The sequence below is a fragment of the Magallana gigas genome, chromosome 5 (genome assembly GCF_963853765.1).
Source record: "Magallana gigas chromosome 5, xbMagGiga1.1, whole genome shotgun sequence".
Lineage (NCBI taxonomy): Eukaryota > Metazoa > Mollusca > Bivalvia > Ostreida > Ostreidae > Magallana > Magallana gigas.
The window spans coordinates 6,552,192-6,572,906 of record NC_088857.1 but is presented as its reverse complement, the minus strand read 5'-3'; the positions used below and the strand labels follow the sequence as shown (position 1 = coordinate 6,572,906).

Genomic DNA, 20,715 nt, shown 5'->3' with positions numbered 1-20,715 from the left:
TGTTTACATCAGCTACTGGTTTAAGACCATCAATGGCTACTTATACTAGTCGATCGATCGATCAATCGATCGATCGAGAGAGAGAGAGAGAGAGAGAGAGAGAGAAGAGAAAGAGAGGTGTTCATGTATAGTACCGCTAATCTAATTCTAGACCACTCATTATAATATAAGATCAACTATCCATGCATTTTTTTGAGTCTTATTTTCAATCAAGGAAAGACAAGTCTACATTCAAGATGTTTGCAGAGCAGTTAGGGTAATAAAACAAGAAATTATTTATTGCATCGCAGTTTAAAACAATTATTAAAATAATTTTCCATTGGAAATTGAATAAACACTATAACAAATATTGAGCGAGGAATAAACCTAACAACAGTAACAATAGTGACCGAAAAAGGGCCCAAAGTACGGCGTTAAGTGATCCTTTGGGAAATTACTTTCTGCTTTGTAACAGGGTAACATCTATGATGTCATATTACCGAATCAAGACATTAGGCTTTATATAAAAATGACAATTATACTTTACCTGTAGTTCCTTACAAAAATGCAAAAATAATGTCGAATTCGATTATTTTTTTTTAAGTGATCGATCTCAGAATGTTCAATTCCTGCATATAATCATGTAATGCAGATAGTTCATAATGGTTGCTTGAAGATTAGAAAGTGAAACTATTTACCTTTTGGTCACAAGCATGTCAAATAACTTACATATTCTGTACTTTCTGTTTGTTTTCCCTGTAATGTAAATATACCCATGACACATTGGAAATACGAGAAAAATGGCTTCGTTAAACAAGGGTTCTTGTGGGTTATATGAATCTATCAACATTTTTAAAAGTCTTTAAATGTTGTTATTTTATATACATTAAGGGACTTTAAAAATAGCTGAATAAGTAAATTTTTTATGTTAATGTTTTCAGAATTTATGTGAAAGGGTTGAAGCTCAATTTAAGACTGTTCACAGACACTGGGTAAGATAATTTAGCGATATTCACATTGTATAACAATAATAAGGGGTACCAAGTGTCAATTTGCGAAGCCCGAGCTGAATGTTGATAATACAAAAGTTTGCATAATCCAAACTAGATTGAAAGATGAACAAAAAATCGCGATTTAATGATCTTAAAAGTGGATAACAAAATGAGAATGATGAATGAAAAATAATTTCTTTTGTGTTTAACACAAATTGAACAAAAAAGACCAGGAAAATATCAGAAAGAAAGAACAGGCAACTTTTCAGTTCAGGTAGTTAAGTATAATTACAGTTGTTTAATTTCTATTCATACAAAATTTTATTTTAAAAATGTATCGGTTTTTCCTCAGGTTTCGTAATGTCTTGTATAGAAAAGAGAATTTTCGCGCAGAACTTTCCAAATTGTCGCTCCACGCGTCATTCAAAAGTCACTTTCTTTAGGACAGGTACCCTCATATGCCTTAAAAGAACATGAGTATAATGCTGTCCTAGTGACCTGGGATCTTGCACAGACATTTGTCATGCAGAGAATTTGTCTTCTGTTCTTAAAACCGTGTTTCGTCATCATTTAATGTTCTCTATACATGTATTTCTATTATACGTAAAGTGTATTGCGTTAATTAATGTTACCCAGTTTCTTAAAACGACATTTTAATCTTAGAAAACTTAACACGGACATAATGGAATTGCTTACACAAATTCATTTTATCTCTTATTTTAAAATTCCGTAAAGTACAAAACAAATTGACAGTTTTACATGTTTCATATTAAGTACTCATTATTGCATATATACACATGTAGAATTGAACAAAACCCAATGATAGTTTCTTTCAAATACCAGGATACCCGCCCTACAGAGCTGTACAGTACACATGCTACAGAGTTCAAAGTTTAGTTTCAAATTAAGGGGGATGTGCGGCTATCTTGTACATTTGAGGATAAGAATGTAAACATTTCTTGAACTGGCTTGTTTCTGCCCGAAACTGGCAAAAATATTGCCAAAAGATATAAAAGCAATAAATATGAAGTCCTACGTGTCATTTTGTTTGACAATTTTCTATTTTTTTAAGAATTCTAATTAATCATATTTTTAAAAAATACTGGTCATTCGTTTGAAAAATTAAAATCCCTTTATTCAAGAATTGTATGCTTCAAGTCTGGTTTAAGTTTAAAATGTAGATTTTCTAAAAGTTGTATACAAGCTAATGTGTATTTATAATATATGTAAATCATATACATGTACAAGATGTCTCATAATATTTACTTAGAAATATAGCGAGTTTTCGTGAATGTTGCAGAATAACCTCAGAGTTCCAGAAATGTTGTTTTGAAATATTAAAGCCGAGGCTTTTATATTTCAAGCAACATTTCGAGACTGAGGAGGTTATCCTGCAACATTCACGATAACAAGAACTTTATTTTTATTCTACCAACAGCCCAGTATTTCTAAAGACGATATAGGTCATTTTGACGGCTGTTCCGTGTAACCCCAACGGTTTTGTTAGTAATGTTTACATGTGTATCGATCAAAGGAATCATATGCAGACGACAGAATTTTTCTTTGGATTTTTAATACTCTTAACTTATTTATAAAATATCTTTGAATCATATTCCTAATATCCTGCGTAAATAAAAAGTATGATAGTTTTATTTTTTTCCATAATAAAGATCGGTGAAAAACTTTTTCTTTTTATTCTGATGCCACATCATTGCACCATATTCCTTTGGTTAAACTGAATTTAATTCAAAATGAATCTGACGAGAGAACAAGCATTTTTTTAAAATTGTATTTACAATTGTATTAATACATACTTCGGTTAAAGTTGTACGAATTATGCACGAAGAGTAGCCTGGAAAAATAACTTAACAAGCAAAAGACTCTTCGAATAGTGAAAAGAACAACAACAGCCAGAACAACAAAGTTCTCAAATACTAAATAGTTCACTGTTAAATATGACAAAGATAGTAGAAAAAACATTTTGATGCAATTTCTAAACAATTCTATTAGTTTTCAACATCTCTGTAAAAAGCACACTAGGGCGCAAATGTTCATGAATTATTTAGGAAACATCCAACCTAGTGAGCGCAAATTGAAACAGCTTAAATATTCTGCGAAAATTTCATCATAGAAAGCATGCTAGAGATAACACATCCAGAAGTCGGAACACTTTTGGAAAATTTCTCGTTTACTACCTAACAACAACATAAAAGATCTTCTCAAACCATCTACCGGATAATTTGGCAAATATAGCAAAAAAAAAACCCAAAACATATGGCTTCAATTCATGAGCTATTTCTTCATATCTTTGAACAGTAAAAATCACACTGTTACACATATTTTCATAGACTGGTCAAGAAACTTCAATACTAATGAACGCACATGGAAATTTCTAGGAAAGTTTCATCAGAGAGTGCATGCTGGATATAACAGATCCAGAAGTTGTGACACCTTTGGACGTGGCGCTGTGTCTAGTTTGCTGTGCTTTATATAAGAAGTCGGTTGCTTCGCGACCAATCAATGCTTCGCGTCTACACTCTTCTAAAACTTTGATACGAGACATATAACCAGATTTCCGCTCTCTCTTTTCACCCTCTATCATTAATTCAATGTATTCTGTCGTATTCATCGGATTCTCATTGAGAGCGATTTCTTTCAGCTTGTTATTACATTCGGTTACCTTGCTTAGAAGTTGGACAATACCTTTTTCTAGTTTTTTGACGTTTTCTGCCATTTTTTGCAAGACTTCTGTTTGTGAGCTAACCTGCTCTTTGGCTGTTGTATAAAGCTTCAACTTTTCACGGTAGGTTTTTGTTACTTTCTTTGAAACCCACCGTATGATATACGGGGTGTTGTGATGGGATTGCCACTGGCAATTTCCTGGACATTGTTTGCACTTTCCGGATTTGTCCATTGCTGAGCAGCTAGATTTTCGAGAATCATCGCGAACGTGACAATTTTCGTGACAGGTGTAATTGCAGGTCAAGCAGTTTGTAGTGTGCTGCCCTTTACCAGATATATCTTCTTTCTCCTGTACCTGTTCTGTTACCTCGTAAACAAAGTCTTTGTTTTCCTGTATTTGTTTTTTGTGTTTTTTAAATATATACATTTCTTCTTCCAGTACAGAGATTTTTCCTATTCCCGCTGTGATCAAGCTTTGCAGATTATGGACAGTATTTTCGAGATCTTGTCTCGTCTTCAGAACTTCCTTTGTCATCTGCAAACTTTTTGTTTCCATTCGATCTAGACGTTCGAAGAAACTGTCAAAACTATTCATTCCAATTTTCCAAAAGCCTGATGCAAGATCATCTTTACCTTGGTTGCCAGCAAACAATGCGGAATTATTAAACTTGAAATAATACTTGTGTGGCAGACGAGATTTTGCTAACGAAGCTAGCACGGGAGGTTCTTGTGCCTCGGCAAATGTAATGCAGATGCAAATATTATCTTCCATATCTTTTCCAAACAAAGACAGAATGGCATCTAGTATATACTTCTGCGAAGGCGTTAGTCGGGCATCTGGAGCTTTTACCAAAAAGCAAACGGCATCAAGACAAGCCATCCCTTTATCTCCTGGTAACAGAAACATCTCTCGAATCTGTTCTATTATTTCTTTGTCACGTTGCACTCCTCTGGTGTCCCCGAACCCCGGTGTGTCTACAATATGAAGCGCGTAGTCTAATTTGGTTGCAACATCAGGGTATATACTGTAGCATGTGATCCATTCTGTCTGCGACACAGCCTAAAGGAAAAAAAATTGTTAGTTCAAAACAGATCTTTGTCAACTTCAACTCGTTTGCCAAAGGTATTGTTTTCAAGTATGAATAAGTTTAAAACTCTAGTTAGATAACTAAAAATAGTTACTTGATCTTTGTGTCTTCTTTTTTCTTCATCTTCAAGGTTAACTAAAGTAAAACGGAAATCGTCCTCCCAATTCACTTCAAACAAGTAATTCGCAAAACCGTCGATGAGAGTGCTTTTACCACTTCCTGTTGCCCCAACCAGCATGATTGTTTTATCATGAAAACACAATCTACCGGAACCTGTGAACAAGAACAAGAATCACATTAGGTTTGGGGTTTTTTGCAGGCTGTACCACAATAAATTAATATCTATAAAATGGATACTAGCAGGATTTTACCTAAGGAAAGTTTCTTGGACTTGACTCTTTCGTTTCTTGCCTCTATAATTTCTTTTGTATGGAGACAATATTTACTAGGATTTCCAGCTTTAACGAGAGTTGAGCGGTCTCGCATTTTAAGACCTGGTGATTCCGGCGTATCAAATGTTTTACTCTCTGAACTGAAAGGGTATTCCTTTCCTTCTTTGGCATTGATAATACTTTGAAGCAGTAGGACGTATGCGACTTTAAACCGGTTATAACAGCTCTGGATGAATCATGGGATACTGCTGACTCATGAATTATCCATCGTCCGTCTGGCACCTCTTTATACTGAATTTGATATTCGAAGTCAGAGCTTAAACCGCTGATATTTTTCCATTGCAAAGTTATGCGATCAGATTTTGCGTAAACGAGAAATGGGGTTCCAGGCGTCATTTCATTTTTCTTGCCCTAAAAAATATAAGTTTGATAGGTACTTTATAGAGGAAGGTGTTTCATTGGGAATCTACGTGTGGGTGTGTGTGTGTGAGTATATAAAATTAAATGACTTACAACTGAATCACTGTAACAGTCTTCAATTTCCTCGTCATCTGACATTTCACTGTGAAGAAAATAATAAATTTGGTGAAACTACCTATAAGAGTGGATGTTTTGTTTATTTATTGGCCGTTAAACTTTTATCTACAATTTTAGTTCTTGCTTGTACATGTTTGTTACATAGAAGTTATTTGTGTTTATAAGTGGCTTATAACAAAGAACAGTTGCATGATTAGCTTCCAACAAGGAAGAGGCTCGTTTGATAGGGCAAATCATATAGAAACATTCCAAACGAAAGAAGAAAAGTATATGTATGAATGAACCTTTCCTCGTGGTCATGACGCATGTCCTGGGGCTTGTTTTCACAGAGTATATCAAGGATTTGTTGTTGATTTTTGCCAGTGTCAATCCCGTGTTCACGTAAAACTTCTATTCAAATTTAAAACGAAAATGAAAATTAAAATGACATGAGTAATTTGCAGAATTTACTTGTGTTTTTGGGGGGGTTGTATAAAAATACATTTTGTTTTTATGTATAGTGTTTACCCATATTCCGCTTGGCGCGCAGTGCGTGACTTCTTGTGCATTTAGTGCCAAATTTACAGCTTCCCCTGACAAAGAAGCTACAGAGATGAAGAAACTGGCAGGAGTCTTTTTTGCTGCATCCACCTGCCGTGTTGTAGAAGGTGCAGACCTGTGGAGGACGAGACGTCCTAGACCGTCTGTTGTGTTGTTGCTGTATCCATTCTTTCAGATTTTCTGGATCTATGTAGTCCATGTACTTCTCTTGTAAAATCCGCAAATTATGCTGAGAGTGCAAATCATGTCCAAAAGGACATTTCTGTGCCTGAGTTTGTCTGCATTTATTCTGAAGGAAATATTTGCAAACATGTAGGGATCTACACATTGGATATCCACCACATTTCCTTGGCTGATCGCATACCTCAAACTCAAAAGCTAAAACCACATTCGTCTGAGATCGTCCACTCCTTGTGGCTTCCAGTTCAAACACATTAGGATAAGCTCTAAGTATTTTCAATAAATTTTCAACGTTAAGATGCGTAAGCTGTGGATTCTGGTGCATGAAACCCAGTAGATCTGTAGAAGTCAGCTGACCACCATTAGATACAATCAAATAGATAGCATTCCTAGCCACGAAAACGGCGAACTGGGCGTCATATAATGGTGGCTCATTGGTAACCTTCTTTTCTCTTCTTTGCATGACTGGTGCTACAAAAAATGAGAATAATAAACCCCAGCGATCATATTATGGCTGAATACAGATAGCTATATAGAGCCACGGGGACCACATTGCTCACCTTAGCAACACTGCCCGACCCTGGTCAAGTAACAAACTAGCTTTACTATGCGTCAATAAAAAACAAAGGGAGAAGGTCAGGGATCTGATTGTTCAGACATACTAGTAACTGAACCAATAATTAGTAATCTTGTAATCTTGCTACTTCAATTATTTCACATACCTTTCCCCCGTGCTCTTCATTTGAATAAGATTATAAGAACACTTTATTTAGATAAATGATATCTTAACATGTGTTCAACTTGAAATGACAAAAAGGTTGCAATTTAGGAGAACATAGCTTTTAAAAAATGTTGGTCATGGAGTAAAACAGAGGAATTTTACGAGAAATATGTAGAGGTCACCACAATGAAAAGTACGTCTTAAAAATAATTACATTACAAATATTACTCTCCATGATCAGGATGAGGCTGCAATATATAGTATACCAGTATATTAAATACTGACCATGGTCGATGAAGTACTAGCTGCAATAATGTAGCCCTCTCCCGATTTTTTTTCCTCCAGTACACATCAGATATACAAATCGGAAAGGGCTACATTATTGCAGCTAATGAAGTAGATCTACTAGTCAAAGTTAAAAGTTAAGAAAGTTGTCAGTCTGCATGGAGTAACATAAATTTGTTTTTGCTTGGAACTTCAATTAATGATTTAGATTCACTAATCGGAGTTTTGAATGAAATTATCACTTGATGTGAACAACATGTTTACTAAAATTTATATGAACTGGTGAGCTAATAATGGCTGCATTTCGGGCGGGGTTGTATAGTCCACATGAGTTTATAATCTTTATCATATATATATAGCCATTTAGCAGGATTTGAAATTAAAAATCGAAATGTTCACTAAAATTCTATCAAAACAATTTTTTTTCTTCAAATAATGATGTTGATTCAAGTCTAATTGCTTTATACACCGTATAACAACTCATTATGTTTATGCTCAGTGAACGATCATTTCGGATACTTTATATTAGATATTTTATATTCACCAGTTTTATACATTGCAGGAAATATTTACCTTGTATTCCAACGATAATTGATCCGTCTTCCTCTATTTTCTCTTTGTTTTCCACGTAATCACGCACCGCCTGTGGCCTACTGGCAAGTATGAAGTCCCGTTTCAGAAAATAGAAAAAAAACCCCACACAAAGTTTTTCCGCAAAACACAGCGACAGATAAGCTACGAAAGACGAATAGGGCCACATAAAAAAATATTTTTATCTCGTAATAACGAGAAAAGATCTCGTTATTACGAGTTAATTATCTCGTTGAAAGATCTCGTTATTACGAGATAATTTTCTAGTTATTACGAGAAAAGATCTCGTAATTACGAGATAATTTTCTCGTTTTTACGAGAACAGATCTCGTTATTACGAGTTAATTATCTCGTTATTACGAGTTAATTATCTCGTTATTACGAGTTAATTATCTCGTTATTACGAGAAAAGATATCTATAAAATGGTGCGTTTCTGAAAAGAATTCCAAATCGACTTGATCAACTTTTCAGTCTATCTTTTTCATTCCAGAAACGTTGATTCAATTTTGATCAATATTTAAATAACAACGATAATTATTCATTAATTTCTACATATTAAGATGATCGGATTTGACATCTTATATGAATATCAGTGGAACGAACTTCATATAATTTTACTTTTCAACTTATATATTATAATCCTACTCCGAAGTAAATACCAGGAAGTCCTATTGTCCTAAAAACACAGTTCTTATTGTTACAGATAACTTTAATGACTACATAGTTTCATTCAAGAATATAAAGGATTTACCCGAATCATGTTTTAAATGTTCATACACAATCTACATGTATATTGAAAATTATTGATTTTGTTTATCAACATTTTGGAGTTTGAAAACAAATTGTACGTATCCTATCATTAATAAATAGTTCAATGAATTTATTAATCAATCTGCTTTGCAACTTCTTCAGAAATTTCTTTAAAACTGCTTGATCCGATTTTATATCAAATCATGTGCATGCTTTTAAACGATGATTATGCTAAGTATGTGTATAATAATAGACATTGCATTAGTTTATAATACACTTTACATAATGAGAATAGAATAATGAAACGTGCAATTTTAAATAGAACTTTTCTCGTAATAACGAGATAATTAAATCGTAATAACGATATCTTTTCTCGTAATTACGAGATATAAAATATTTTTTTAAGTTGCCCTATTCGTCTTTCGTAATGAGCTGACCTTGACACACTATTACAAAAATCAACATCCTTTGATTAGTAGAAGGCTTTATTATGAGGAATATAACAATATACATGTAGTATCACATGAACAAGAATACCCGGCATAAACGGGTGTCGGACATTGTACAGTAGCTACATACTGCCCAAAAACATCAAGTGGCCTAATCATTTGCTTGAACAACTATGGCAAAATCTTTCAATCCAAACATCTGTATTCACTTTTTTTTTCAATTTGCAACACTTAACAGAAAAATACATGAAAACACACAAATGTTCAACTGGAAATATAAATGAAAAGAAATAAATTGAAAATTTAATATAAATGAAAAGAAATAAATTGAAAATTTAACAGATAACAAACAGAGCTAGAAACGGGTCAAACCCTGAGCTGTAGTGATAATTCTCCGTAACTTTTAACCAATGGACAGTTGTTGAGTCATGCAATTTTGTATTATTTGCTATTCAGTAATGTACAAGGTACCAGAAAGCTTAAGAATTTCTTATAAAAAATAAATCTCTGCTACATTCATGTCTTTGCCCTCAGGAGAATGTCATTCAACTGCTGTCATATATATGACAAACTCATCTCAAAATAAATTTTTACAATGTTACAGAGATTAAAATAAGGAACTTGCAAACAAACTCAGTATAAATACATAATATTTGAATGTGAATAAACGTTAATCCAGAATTGTATGGGGGTGGAGTTCACTAGGAAGAGGTGAAGGTCACTCAGGAGTCGTCCTGTACGTACTGGACGACATACGTCTCACCATCACCAAACTCCCCCGTCATTGTCTGAATTATCTACAACAAATGAAACAACTGTTCTTTTAGAAAAAAATAATCTAGTTTGAAAACAATAACACAAAATGTCTACAAGTATTGGTATTTAAATTATACCACAGGAATGGTTACAAATGATGATTAGAGTAACTACAGTTAAACTTCGATATCTCGAACACTTATATTTCGAATACAATGGTTCGTAAGTCCCAACCACTTATTTAAGTATTTCACCCTCGATATCTCGAATACTCGGATATCTCGAACTATTGAAACAGTCCCATCTAATTCGAGATAACGAAGTTTGACTGTAGTTATTTATTCTTATATAAATTTAAACTTCATCAGTTACTGTAGAAATACACTGAATCTTATCTGAATATATCTGCAGAAACATTGCAGTTAGACCCTTCATTTTTTTTATTTTAAGAAATAAACTAGAACTTTCCTAATGGGACTAATACCCCCGCAAGGCTAATTTCAAATGGGACAAATAATTGAATTGAATATTAAGGTTTGGAACACATACAAAAAAAAAAAATTCTAGAATTGTAAAAAAAAAAAAATTAGTTAACAAAGAAAAATTAAAATCAACATTGTCAGATTTGATTTTCACTGTAAATCCATATCTATATCAGTAATACATTTACAAATATATGTATCTGATGATATATTTTTTTTAATTTAATTGATTTAAAAAAAACCCAACAAAATGTCAATAACCCCTCCCTTTGCAGTAATTGGAAATACCAGTAGCCAAGCAATGCTCTTCTGTTGATAAAACTTTCAATATATTTCTATTAGAGTCTTGACAGATGCAATCATTGTTTCAAATTTTCCTTACTTTCTCCTATGGCACAATGGAACTCCATATCAGAAAATTGATCCCATAGGACTATGATTTTCTTTGAGGAGCTTGTTAAATTTAATTTTAAAACTCCCAAAACATTACCATAATTACCATACTATGTAAAAATATGTAAAAAAGAAAATTTAACATTACAAACAATTTAAAATTGCCAAAACACTACAATCATATCAGTAGTTTTGAATTTCATTTAAATTAATGCCCTATAGGGTCACTTCATCAATTTACTTGACTAATAAATTTAAACAACTTCTAAAAATAGTTTAACTTCTTTATCAATAATGATATTATTTATTTCCTTATAATGATAGAAACTTTTGGTTTACATGACACAGTTTTAAAATAGCCCCAAAACCATCACCCATTTTACAGATTATCAATTTCCCCTAAACACATGCTCCATCCGAACCATGGCTCAGATAATGGCTCCATTGTGACAAATGAATTCAGCCACACTTGTCTTTGATGTTCTTATTAGCTCCTAAGAATTTATCATTGACAAACAAAAACTTTGCATTGTCAGCTGATAGAATACTTATAAAAAATATTTTTTTTTTTATTAATTAAGACATAGAGACAAAAAACCTCCATCTGGATGTATTTATATAAATATATTTTAGAGTGTTTTAATACTATTAATTAATTAATAAAATCTGTAAGGATTACCTCCCTTACTTTTCAACATTAGTGTACAATATATAGAATAAGGAAAATGAAAACTGTCATAAAATCATTAAATCTTGTCTGATCTTAAAAAAAATTGCAGGTGCACATCTTCAGATGTTCAACATTGTACAAATTTTCAAACTGTTCCATGCAGTAATAAAAAATTCTATAGGGGGGACAAAGTTGCGTCTACAGACAGATGGACAGACAGACAGACGGACAGGGTGAAACCAATATACCCCCCTAAACTTCGTTTGCGGGGGTATAAAATTTTTTTAAGAAATCCATGGCTATAATAGCTTGAAATCTCTTGCACTCATATTGAGAAATAACATATACATGTATATATACCAGAATACAAGATTTTAATGAAATTGTAAGAATTGTGGGCTACAGTATGTACAATAAAATGGAAACTTAATAACCTTTTAGTTGTCAAAAGACATCATACTGTTAACAAACCACACCTGAAGCCTGTTCAGCAAAGCTAGAGCTTGCTAATGCTTGCTTGAATTTTTTTATACCCCTGCAACACAAATTCAGGCCTCCAGTTTATAATTTCCTGGGTTGACCTTTGACCTACCTGTTGTTCGCCGCCCTCCACCTCCGTGGTAATGATGATGTTCTGTGACAGTCCATCCTGACCAATTTCTGTGGACTGACCTTGATCCATCGCATTCTGAATGACCACGTCAGCTGAGTTATTCCCTTGGATAAGGATATTTTTCTGGTCCTCATTTTGAACTGTTGCTGTAGAAATCACCGAGTTTGCAGAAGAGGGCTGAGTGCGAACATCACCAGACACCTATAATTATGTAATTGAGTATCAACTATTGATAGTTCTCTCTCTAAAACTGGCTCAAAATCAATATTTGTTAATTAACCAATTTACAGTAGTTAGCCATATCTGATTTGGCAAAATGGCCGGCGTTTACTTGGGTATTGTCATCAACTGAAATTTTTGAACAATTTTTCTAATATAAACAAAGTAAAAATGACTATGCAAACATACAGATATACTCTTTGCATTATATCCTTGGGTGTGAAATAATCGTAGAACTTTCTTCATTTAGTGCTGTACACGCTTCTTATTAAATATGAAGGGCAACTACTCAGTATAAACAACAACTCTTTCCAGTCTAGATCATGAAAAATTTGGATTTCATTTTGAACATTTTTACCTAAGTATTAATCAATATTTTCCCCATGCTTTTTTATAATGATATTGATGTCTGATAGTTATGTGTGGCTAAAAATGTGTTGATCTCTTTTCCTGCTGCTCTGTTTAATTGGACATCGAATTTGTGTTATCATTTATTTAAACAAACTATATGCAATTTGTAAAGAGACGAACAATGTACCGGTAACAGTTTTAGTCAACACAAATCAAGTTTTTCGATTCTTAAAAGCATGTTTTTTGTCATTTCTGGTGACTTTTAAATGGGATTCAGTCATCTCAAAGTGCCCTTTTTCAACAACTTTCACTTTGAGTTACAATTTTAGCATTATTCCCATCTTCAGCATGTTAAATTTATTGGAATATGAACTTGGTCGGTCTTGTGATCAAATCTTGTGAAGCCAATAGGGCTTCTCAGAAAAATTTATCACATACCAACCAAGTTTTATAATCATCAGCAATCAAGGACTCTCGACCCATTACTGTAGTGATCATTAGGTCTCACCTGTACTTGCTGTGCATTAGCTGGCAGGGACCCTCCCTGTAGTGATCATTAGGTCTCACCTGTACTTGCTGTGCATTAGCTGTAGTGATCATTGGGTGTCACCTGTACTTGCTGTGCATTAGCTGGCAGGGACCCTCCCTGTAGTGATCATTAGGTCTCACCTGTACTTGCTGTGCATTAGCTGTAGTGATCATTGGGTGTCACCTGTACTTGCTGTGCATTAGCTGGCAGGGACCCTCCCTGTAGTGATCATTAGGTCTCACCTGTACTTGCTGTGCATTAGCATTAGCTGGCAGGGACCCTCCCTGTAGTGATCATTAGGTCTCACCTGTACTTGCTGTGCATTAGCTGGCAGGGACCCTCCCTGTTCCGCACTAGTGATCATCTCCACCAGGGTCAGCAGACTGCTGGCGATCGAGTTCTGATTGGTATCCTCACTCGATTCCATCGGACCATTCTCCTCTGTCATCTGTAGCAAGCCAAAATAAGATTTTGTAGAGATAATTAAGGTACTTCACTACACCGAGACTTATACTTTTTAAGACACTACGTCACAAGATGGCGATTTAAATGTTTTGATAAACTGTTTGTATCAATCGATTCAGATGTATATCGTCATAGCTCAGTGGTTAAAGTATCAGACTTGTGAACCGCAGGTCATGAGTTCGAATCCACCTGGGGCTTTTGTTTATGTTTACTGAATGAAATTTTTTAAAACATCATATTTTATCTAAAATTGCAAATTTTTTCGCCTATTTAACATATATACTTCTTATCCATTATGCTTTCTATCATAATCAAGTAATTTTCTGCTGATTTGAGAAACTATTTCACGGTGTAGTGAGGCACCTTAATTAAATAAATCCTTTTTTTATGCACATGGACATGTGTCCTAAAACAATATTTATTTTGTATTGTACTAATTTTCATACAGAAACCACAATTTCTATTCACAGTTAGGATATGCTAAGACCTTTGCAGTATGTGACACAACATTAAACATAGATCTATGCACATGTTTAAGAATGAGGTATTTTAATGATTTCTCAATGTGATAAAGAAATAGAATATATGCAAATTTGTCACCACTACGAGGCATTGTAAAGTTGTGGGGTACCTTTTCAGTGGCTGTTTCCGTTTCGTCTTTCCCATCAAGAGCAAGATGATCATGATCAAGACCAGACACCTCTTCCTCGATGATATTTTGACTCTCCATGCTCAGGTCCTCCATACCATCTGCCTTCCTACTTTTCACCATCTCCATGTGGTCATGGTTCAGAGCAGAGAAATCATTGCTTACATCCATCTGTAGCCCTCCCTCTGCATCATCCTCCGCCCTTAGTCGCTCAATCAACTCTCGCTTGAGGCGTAATTTACGCTTGTACTTTGGCTCATCTTCAGAGTGGACACACATGTGAACCTCTAAATTTTGCTGCCTCAGAAATCCTGTTTGGAAAAAATTCAGTTCTACCTTTAAGAAAACTACAGTCTTGGAAAATGCCAGCAATAAGCAGCATTCACATATGCAATTTCAATGCTCTTCTGTGGGAAAAACTAATGAACCATTGCCTGATAATTTACCTTTGAAGCAGATAGGACAGCTGAAGGGCATGCCATTTTTGTGGATAAGTTTATGTCTTTTCAAGGTCTTGCTCTCTTTGAATGCTTTATCACACTCATCACACTTGAATGGCTTCTCTCCTGTGTGTGTTCTCTGGTGCGCCAAGAGATGGGCATTCTGGGTAAAAGCCCGCCCACATTCTTGACACCTAAACCACAAAATAAAAACATTGAGCCACAAAATAAAAACATTGAGACCTACAGTAATTGAAAATGCAAAACAGATTGAGAATATCTGGAGGATTTTTAGACAACTATTTACTAAATAGATGCTTCCAGGTGACACACACTTACCTGTACGGTCTCTCTCCACTGTGGGTCCTGTGATGCTTTTCTAGGTGTGGCTTCGTACGAAAACTCTTAGTACACACCTTGCATTGATAGGGCTTCTCACCTGGAATAGTGATGCAGAAAGCCAATTAAAACTTTTTATAGTACAAACATATTCTTATCAGAACAAATGCATGCTTAATTTATTTTGAGAAATTTCAGATGTTTTGAGGGGACAATGCAAGGTAATCCTTAAAAAAATGTTTGTTTGGAATTTCTGTCTGGAGGTTTCTAAACCCAAGAGGGAGAGAGGGATTTTTTTTTCATTTCTCAAACTTGAAGTTTACTTAATTAAAAATTGGCTAAAATTAAAAATCACTACTTAAAAAAAGTTTTCTATTTCTAGCTAATAAAATTTTATCAGTGAGGCGGTAGGCAATTCCAAACAAAAAATAATTTTATTTTTGCCTAATGACAATTTTAATTTCTGTGTACCTGTGTGTGTGCGTTTATGCTTGGGAAGCTGGTTCTGAGTCGTGAAGCACTTTCCACAAATATCACACTTGTACGGGCGCTCACCAGTGTGTGTTCGCATATGGATCTGAAACAGGAAGCAAACTATGACTCCCACTTACTTCCTCAATGTTACATATTTACAACTCTTATTTATTTTAGTTCAACAAAATGAGATGGTATCTCTGTGAAAACCTGGCTATGATTGGCACTTACATAATCTTGGATCATGATGTTTTGATTGATTTAGAATTCTTATCTTATGCAAATTCATGAATAGTATTAATTTTCTAATTTTAATTTAATGCATGTACCAGAAGAAATTCTCATTACCTGGTAAATAATAAAAATAAAAGGATCATTTTTTATATGAGCAATGGCAGTTTGAAATATATTTTGTAATAAAAAAATGTATCATTTTTTAGTGTTTAAAGATAGACATTGGATGTATTGCAAATTCAAAAACAAGAGATGTTTGTGAAACACTTATGCCCCCCTCCCTTGAAAACATCCACAAAGAAAATGAACGTAAACTGCAAATAACTGGAATTTTTCTTAAGTCCAAGGGATATAACTCTGTCGAAAATTGCTCTATCATACCCAAAATCAAATTTGACCTAGATGTTATTTAGATAAATCTGTATATTAAATTTCATATCAATTTGTGCACCCTCCGCGAAGAAAATGAGCGGAATCTGCAAAAAACTGGAATTTTTCTATGTCCAAGAGCCATAACTCTGTCGACAATTGATCGATCGTACCAAATATTGAACCTGACCTAGATATTATCATGGTAAACCTGTATACCAAATTTCATTTTAATATGTTCATCCTCTGCGAAGAAAATGAGTGGAAACTGCAAATAACTGGAATTTTTCTACGTCTAAGGGACAATTGATCGACCGTACCCAATATCGAACTTGACCTAGATATTATCATGATAAACCTGTATACTAAATTTCATTTCAATATGTTCATCCTCTGCTAAGAAAATGAACGAAAACTGTTGGTGGACCGACAGACCGACCAACAGACAGACAGCAGCAAAGCAATATGCCCTCCCTTCTTCGAAGGGGGGCATAATAAGCTGAACTCTTTCATATTGTAGTTACATCATGTTATTACAAGTTATAATTATCCTTGTAATTCAAATCATTGTGCTTATACTGTACCTGTAAATCGTCTTTGCGACGGAAGTTTTTAGGACAGGCACTACACTGATATGGCCTCTCTCCACTGTGTATGGATGCATGGGAAATCAGATTGTGCTTGTAAAGAAACTCCTTCCCTACAAACAAAATAAACAAAATCCAGCTCATCATCTAAATTTTGTTAATTTTCACAATTTCAAAGTTAGATTATCATCCTAGATGAAAAATTTAGCAAAACATCTTAATCATATACATGTAACCATTACAATAAAAATATTTTAACAAAAGCAATAATTACATCTTGATTTGCAACTTGTATATAATTATCTGACTCCAAAACAAAACCATTCACAATTTCACATACCACACACATCACATTTGGGTAGCGACTCTCCACTGTGAAATTTCATGTGAGCAAGAACATGAGTTTTCTTCCTGAAATGTTTCCCACAGTCATCACATTTGTACGGCCGGTTCTCAGAGCTGTTGTTAAGGTTGTAGATCTTTGGGGGGACTGCTTCCACGGCCTTCTGTAGTGTGACCCCCAGGGCTCGTTCTACGTCAGCCTTTTGTTGTTGGTCTGCCTCCAGTATGCGCTCAATGATGATGGTTTCATTGCCATCTGCATGCTGTGAGCATTAATATCACGTCATTTAAAAATATCTGTTTTTCTACATGCTTTTTCTTTACACAAAATATATATTATGAATGGTATTGCAATAGAAATTTCCAAAGTACCAGTAGATTGTACACTTACACCCCCATCCCTCCTCATAAAATTCTCTTCAAAAGCAAGAGTTACTTTTCATTGCAATTGACAGTCTATGTATGTTTAAAAATCCTTGAATTTTGTTTATACTGTAAATTCTTTTACATGTCATATATTCCTGTCCCATGTTTAAATTTGTCTAGTTTAGATTCACACAAAGTTGATAGCACAGGGGAATAAAAATGATGGAGAACAAACACTATCTAATAACTATGTACCTCTATATAACAAAAAGGTATCAGATGAAGGACCTGAAATTACCTGTATAACTGTAGAAGGTACGTGTGGTAAGGCCTGTATCTTTTGATTGGTCATGGTCATAGTGTTACCAACGACAACCACCTTCCTTCCCATCTGATCCTGTAGCGCTATTACAGAGCCTTGCTGTGATTGGTTGGGCTGCTGCGACAGTTGCCCAATCACGCTCGTCTGGTCTTGAGATTCATCTTCCGTTTGTTTGGACTCTGCCTCGATCTCCCGCTGACATTTTTGACAATGAACGGGTTCTGGTGTCTCCCCATTAATGGCTTTCTGACAGATTTCACACTGCTTTGGAACTTCTGAAGAATATAAGTAATAATAACTATTAATAAAGTTATATGAACCTGTATGAAAAAAAAGTGCACATAATTGTATCATTCTGCAGATTAAAAACTTGATCTGTTTATAAAGCATATTTTGTGAAAGCTCTAAAACTCTGGCATAATAAAAAAATAACAAGAGCAGGCATAATGGTAGTTTTCTCAGTCATTTAAGCAATAGTTTTGCAAATTAAATCGACATCCAAAATGTGTTTGCATTTTAAAACATCCTGGCAGAGCTCCATGAGTATTAGAAGAGCATTCCGTGATTTTATTTCGTTAGAATCATCTACCGGTAGATGTTGAGACAGGTTTACGTTGTTAATACATGTATTTTAAAATGCATGAAAACTTACTTAAAACTCTACTTAACAAAATTTAATAAGACCAAGTTGTTAAAAGATTCATAAAAAATAACACCCATAAAATGTAGTTTTTCAAGGTATTACATAAAGTAAAAACAAGGGACATAATCCAGTTAAATTATTTTCTGTATAGGTGTATAGAAAATATGTTAATTATTATCACAGTTATTATATCCTGAAAATTTAACCAAATCCTACCCTCTGTGATAATTGTCCATCCATTGATCTGGAAGAAAGCATAGATGGCAATTTCTTGCTCCGGAGTAACTCTTAATGACAGCAAACGATTTTCACCTCCTGGTGCTGAAGTTAGTTCTAGAGTTGCCATTGCTTTATCATGTCAACATCCTTCAAAAAACGAAAATCATAAATCACTTGTCATATCTAATATCAAATTAGACATTTATACTTTTCCAGCAATTCTACTTGTCTTATGTTTGCTGAAAGTGTTCAAAAAAAGGGTGCTGATAATTAAAAAAAGTTCTATATTTCGATCTATATACATGTATACATAAAATCAAGGCACCTTACATAAACATATGATCGGCATTTTAATCTTAATGCTGACGTGAATTCATAAATACGCATTATTTCCCCTTTTATCTCCAACTATATACTGCCATATTATTTCTTGTTATGCTCATTGCTTCACATAACACTGAGAGCACTATTCATGCTTTACTGCATTCAGGTATTTCATTTCATACAGATATATTACTGAACTTGTTGTATTGGATGTAAAGATTTGTAGGAACGCATTATGAAAAAAATAACCACTGCATTGGTAAGGAATATCCAATAAAAGACGAAACAAAACAGCTTCAAATCCAGACAGACATATTTTTAAAATCATCGATCATTGTAGAACATTTATGCTCTCTAAATGAATGACACACATGTTAAATGTGAATGTGAAGTAAGGCAGCCCTATCTGTGCAAGATAATGTGTGGACACCTTGGAATTCTATCAAAGATTATACCTTTTTTATTATTGATGGTAGCTTTTATTTACATTTTTTATTATTGATTGTAGCTTTTATCTACATTTTCTAAACATATCATTACATAGGTAGTTCATGCATTTAGATGTATGTGCACCCTGAATGCCTGACCAGAAATCAACTGTCCATAACTTTCTCGACTGCTATATATATACCCCAATAGCAGTTCAGATGCGATCAAACCAAATGCTTTTATGAATTCATGTTGGCTTGAAGGTTTTACATCAACATCTTCAAATATATGCATTAAAGTGTCAAAACAGTCATATCAAAACAGCTCGCTGAATCAGAATCAATAACAGACCCTGTCTACATGTACAGTACTAATCTCACAACTTGTGTTCTCTTCTCTACCATGTATACATTTTGTATACATATGCAATAATACTTTCAAAATTATGATATTCTAGCCTATTTCTTTTACTTCCAAAGGGATGCAAAATTCGACAGTTAGAAATGAAAGTAGAAAGCTCATAAAACAAATCTATAGATACAGAGTCGACCGCTACATATTGTTAAAACCTTTAAAGCGGGAAGACGTGAAAAACATGTAGCCACCATTTTGAATGTGAACAATCTTTTTTGTCTTTTTATATTTTTTTCACTTATAACTTTAATTTCTCTGCTTAATAGTTCTATTTCGGTAACATGTGACCCTTCTGTTACCAATAACTCTCGGAATACCTTTTGGAGTGTATCCGAAGGTCTAGAAGTTCGAGATGCCCTTCTTCTCGACTTGGCGTCCCTTCTCGAACGGAAAGAGCCGAGGTAATCCGTGATAAAGCGTACCTCAGACGCTTTACATTAGAGAAAATCACATCAAACGTCTGAAAGATCGAGATGAAAATGCTGGGGCCTACGAGGGGGTAAAAAAAAAATAGAATTTATATTGATTACACCAAATGTTAAAAAAAGAGAGATAATGATAATTATAATGCAAAAAATAATGGACCATTTCTCAACGATTTTCATATTTTAGGAAATCATAATTTTAAAAAAATTCAAGTTGATATAATTATTATATTTTGGGGAATATTGTGGTGATGAGGGGAGGGTGTTACCTTCCACCCCTTTGACAATGCCAATTATTACATAGGTAATGAAATATTAGAAATATTAATATTGCGTCCTTTTTATTTCACCTTTCTTTTGAAAAGACAAAACATATACATATAGACTATAGATAATTATTATTTGATTTATACCGTCGATTTGATTTGAACATATTTTTATTGTACAAAAACACAATATAGGCCTACCGTCTTT

The 20,715-nt window shown here is 34.1% G+C and overlaps 2 protein-coding genes across 3 annotated transcripts; both read right to left on the bottom strand.

The window, feature by feature from the left end:
* Positions 1-2,646: 2,646 nt before the first annotated feature.
* Positions 2,647-8,127, bottom strand: LOC105342012 (uncharacterized). The gene is made up of 7 exons (XM_034475109.2): positions 7,970-8,127; positions 6,178-6,861; positions 5,955-6,060; positions 5,647-5,695; positions 5,113-5,544; positions 4,836-5,014; positions 2,647-4,713 (listed from the first exon to the last, which is right to left on the bottom strand). The coding sequence occupies exons 5-7, from the start codon at positions 5,225-5,227 to the stop codon at positions 3,364-3,366; spliced, it is 1,644 nt and encodes a 547-aa protein (XP_034331000.2). The 5' UTR covers positions 5,228-5,544; positions 5,647-5,695; positions 5,955-6,060; positions 6,178-6,861; positions 7,970-8,127; the 3' UTR covers positions 2,647-3,363.
* A 1,078-nt stretch (positions 8,128-9,205) lies between these two features.
* On the bottom strand, positions 9,206-20,282 carry LOC105342013 (uncharacterized). Of its 2 annotated transcripts, none has more exons than XM_011448793.4 (12): positions 20,134-20,282; positions 18,647-18,796; positions 17,764-18,062; positions 17,098-17,362; positions 16,755-16,870; positions 15,565-15,670; positions 15,094-15,193; positions 14,761-14,948; positions 14,297-14,625; positions 13,508-13,648; positions 12,081-12,302; positions 9,206-9,984 (listed from the first exon to the last, which is right to left on the bottom strand). In XM_011448793.4, exons 2-12 carry the CDS (start codon positions 18,774-18,776, stop codon positions 9,910-9,912), a joined length of 1,971 nt encoding a protein of 656 aa, XP_011447095.3. In that variant the 5' UTR covers positions 18,777-18,796; positions 20,134-20,282; the 3' UTR covers positions 9,206-9,909. The 2 variants fall into 2 exon arrangements, with proteins under 2 accessions (XP_011447095.3, XP_019928432.3); XM_020072873.3 differs by lacking the exon at positions 20,134-20,282 and adding an exon at positions 19,972-20,127.
* Positions 20,283-20,715: the final 433 nt, after the last annotated feature.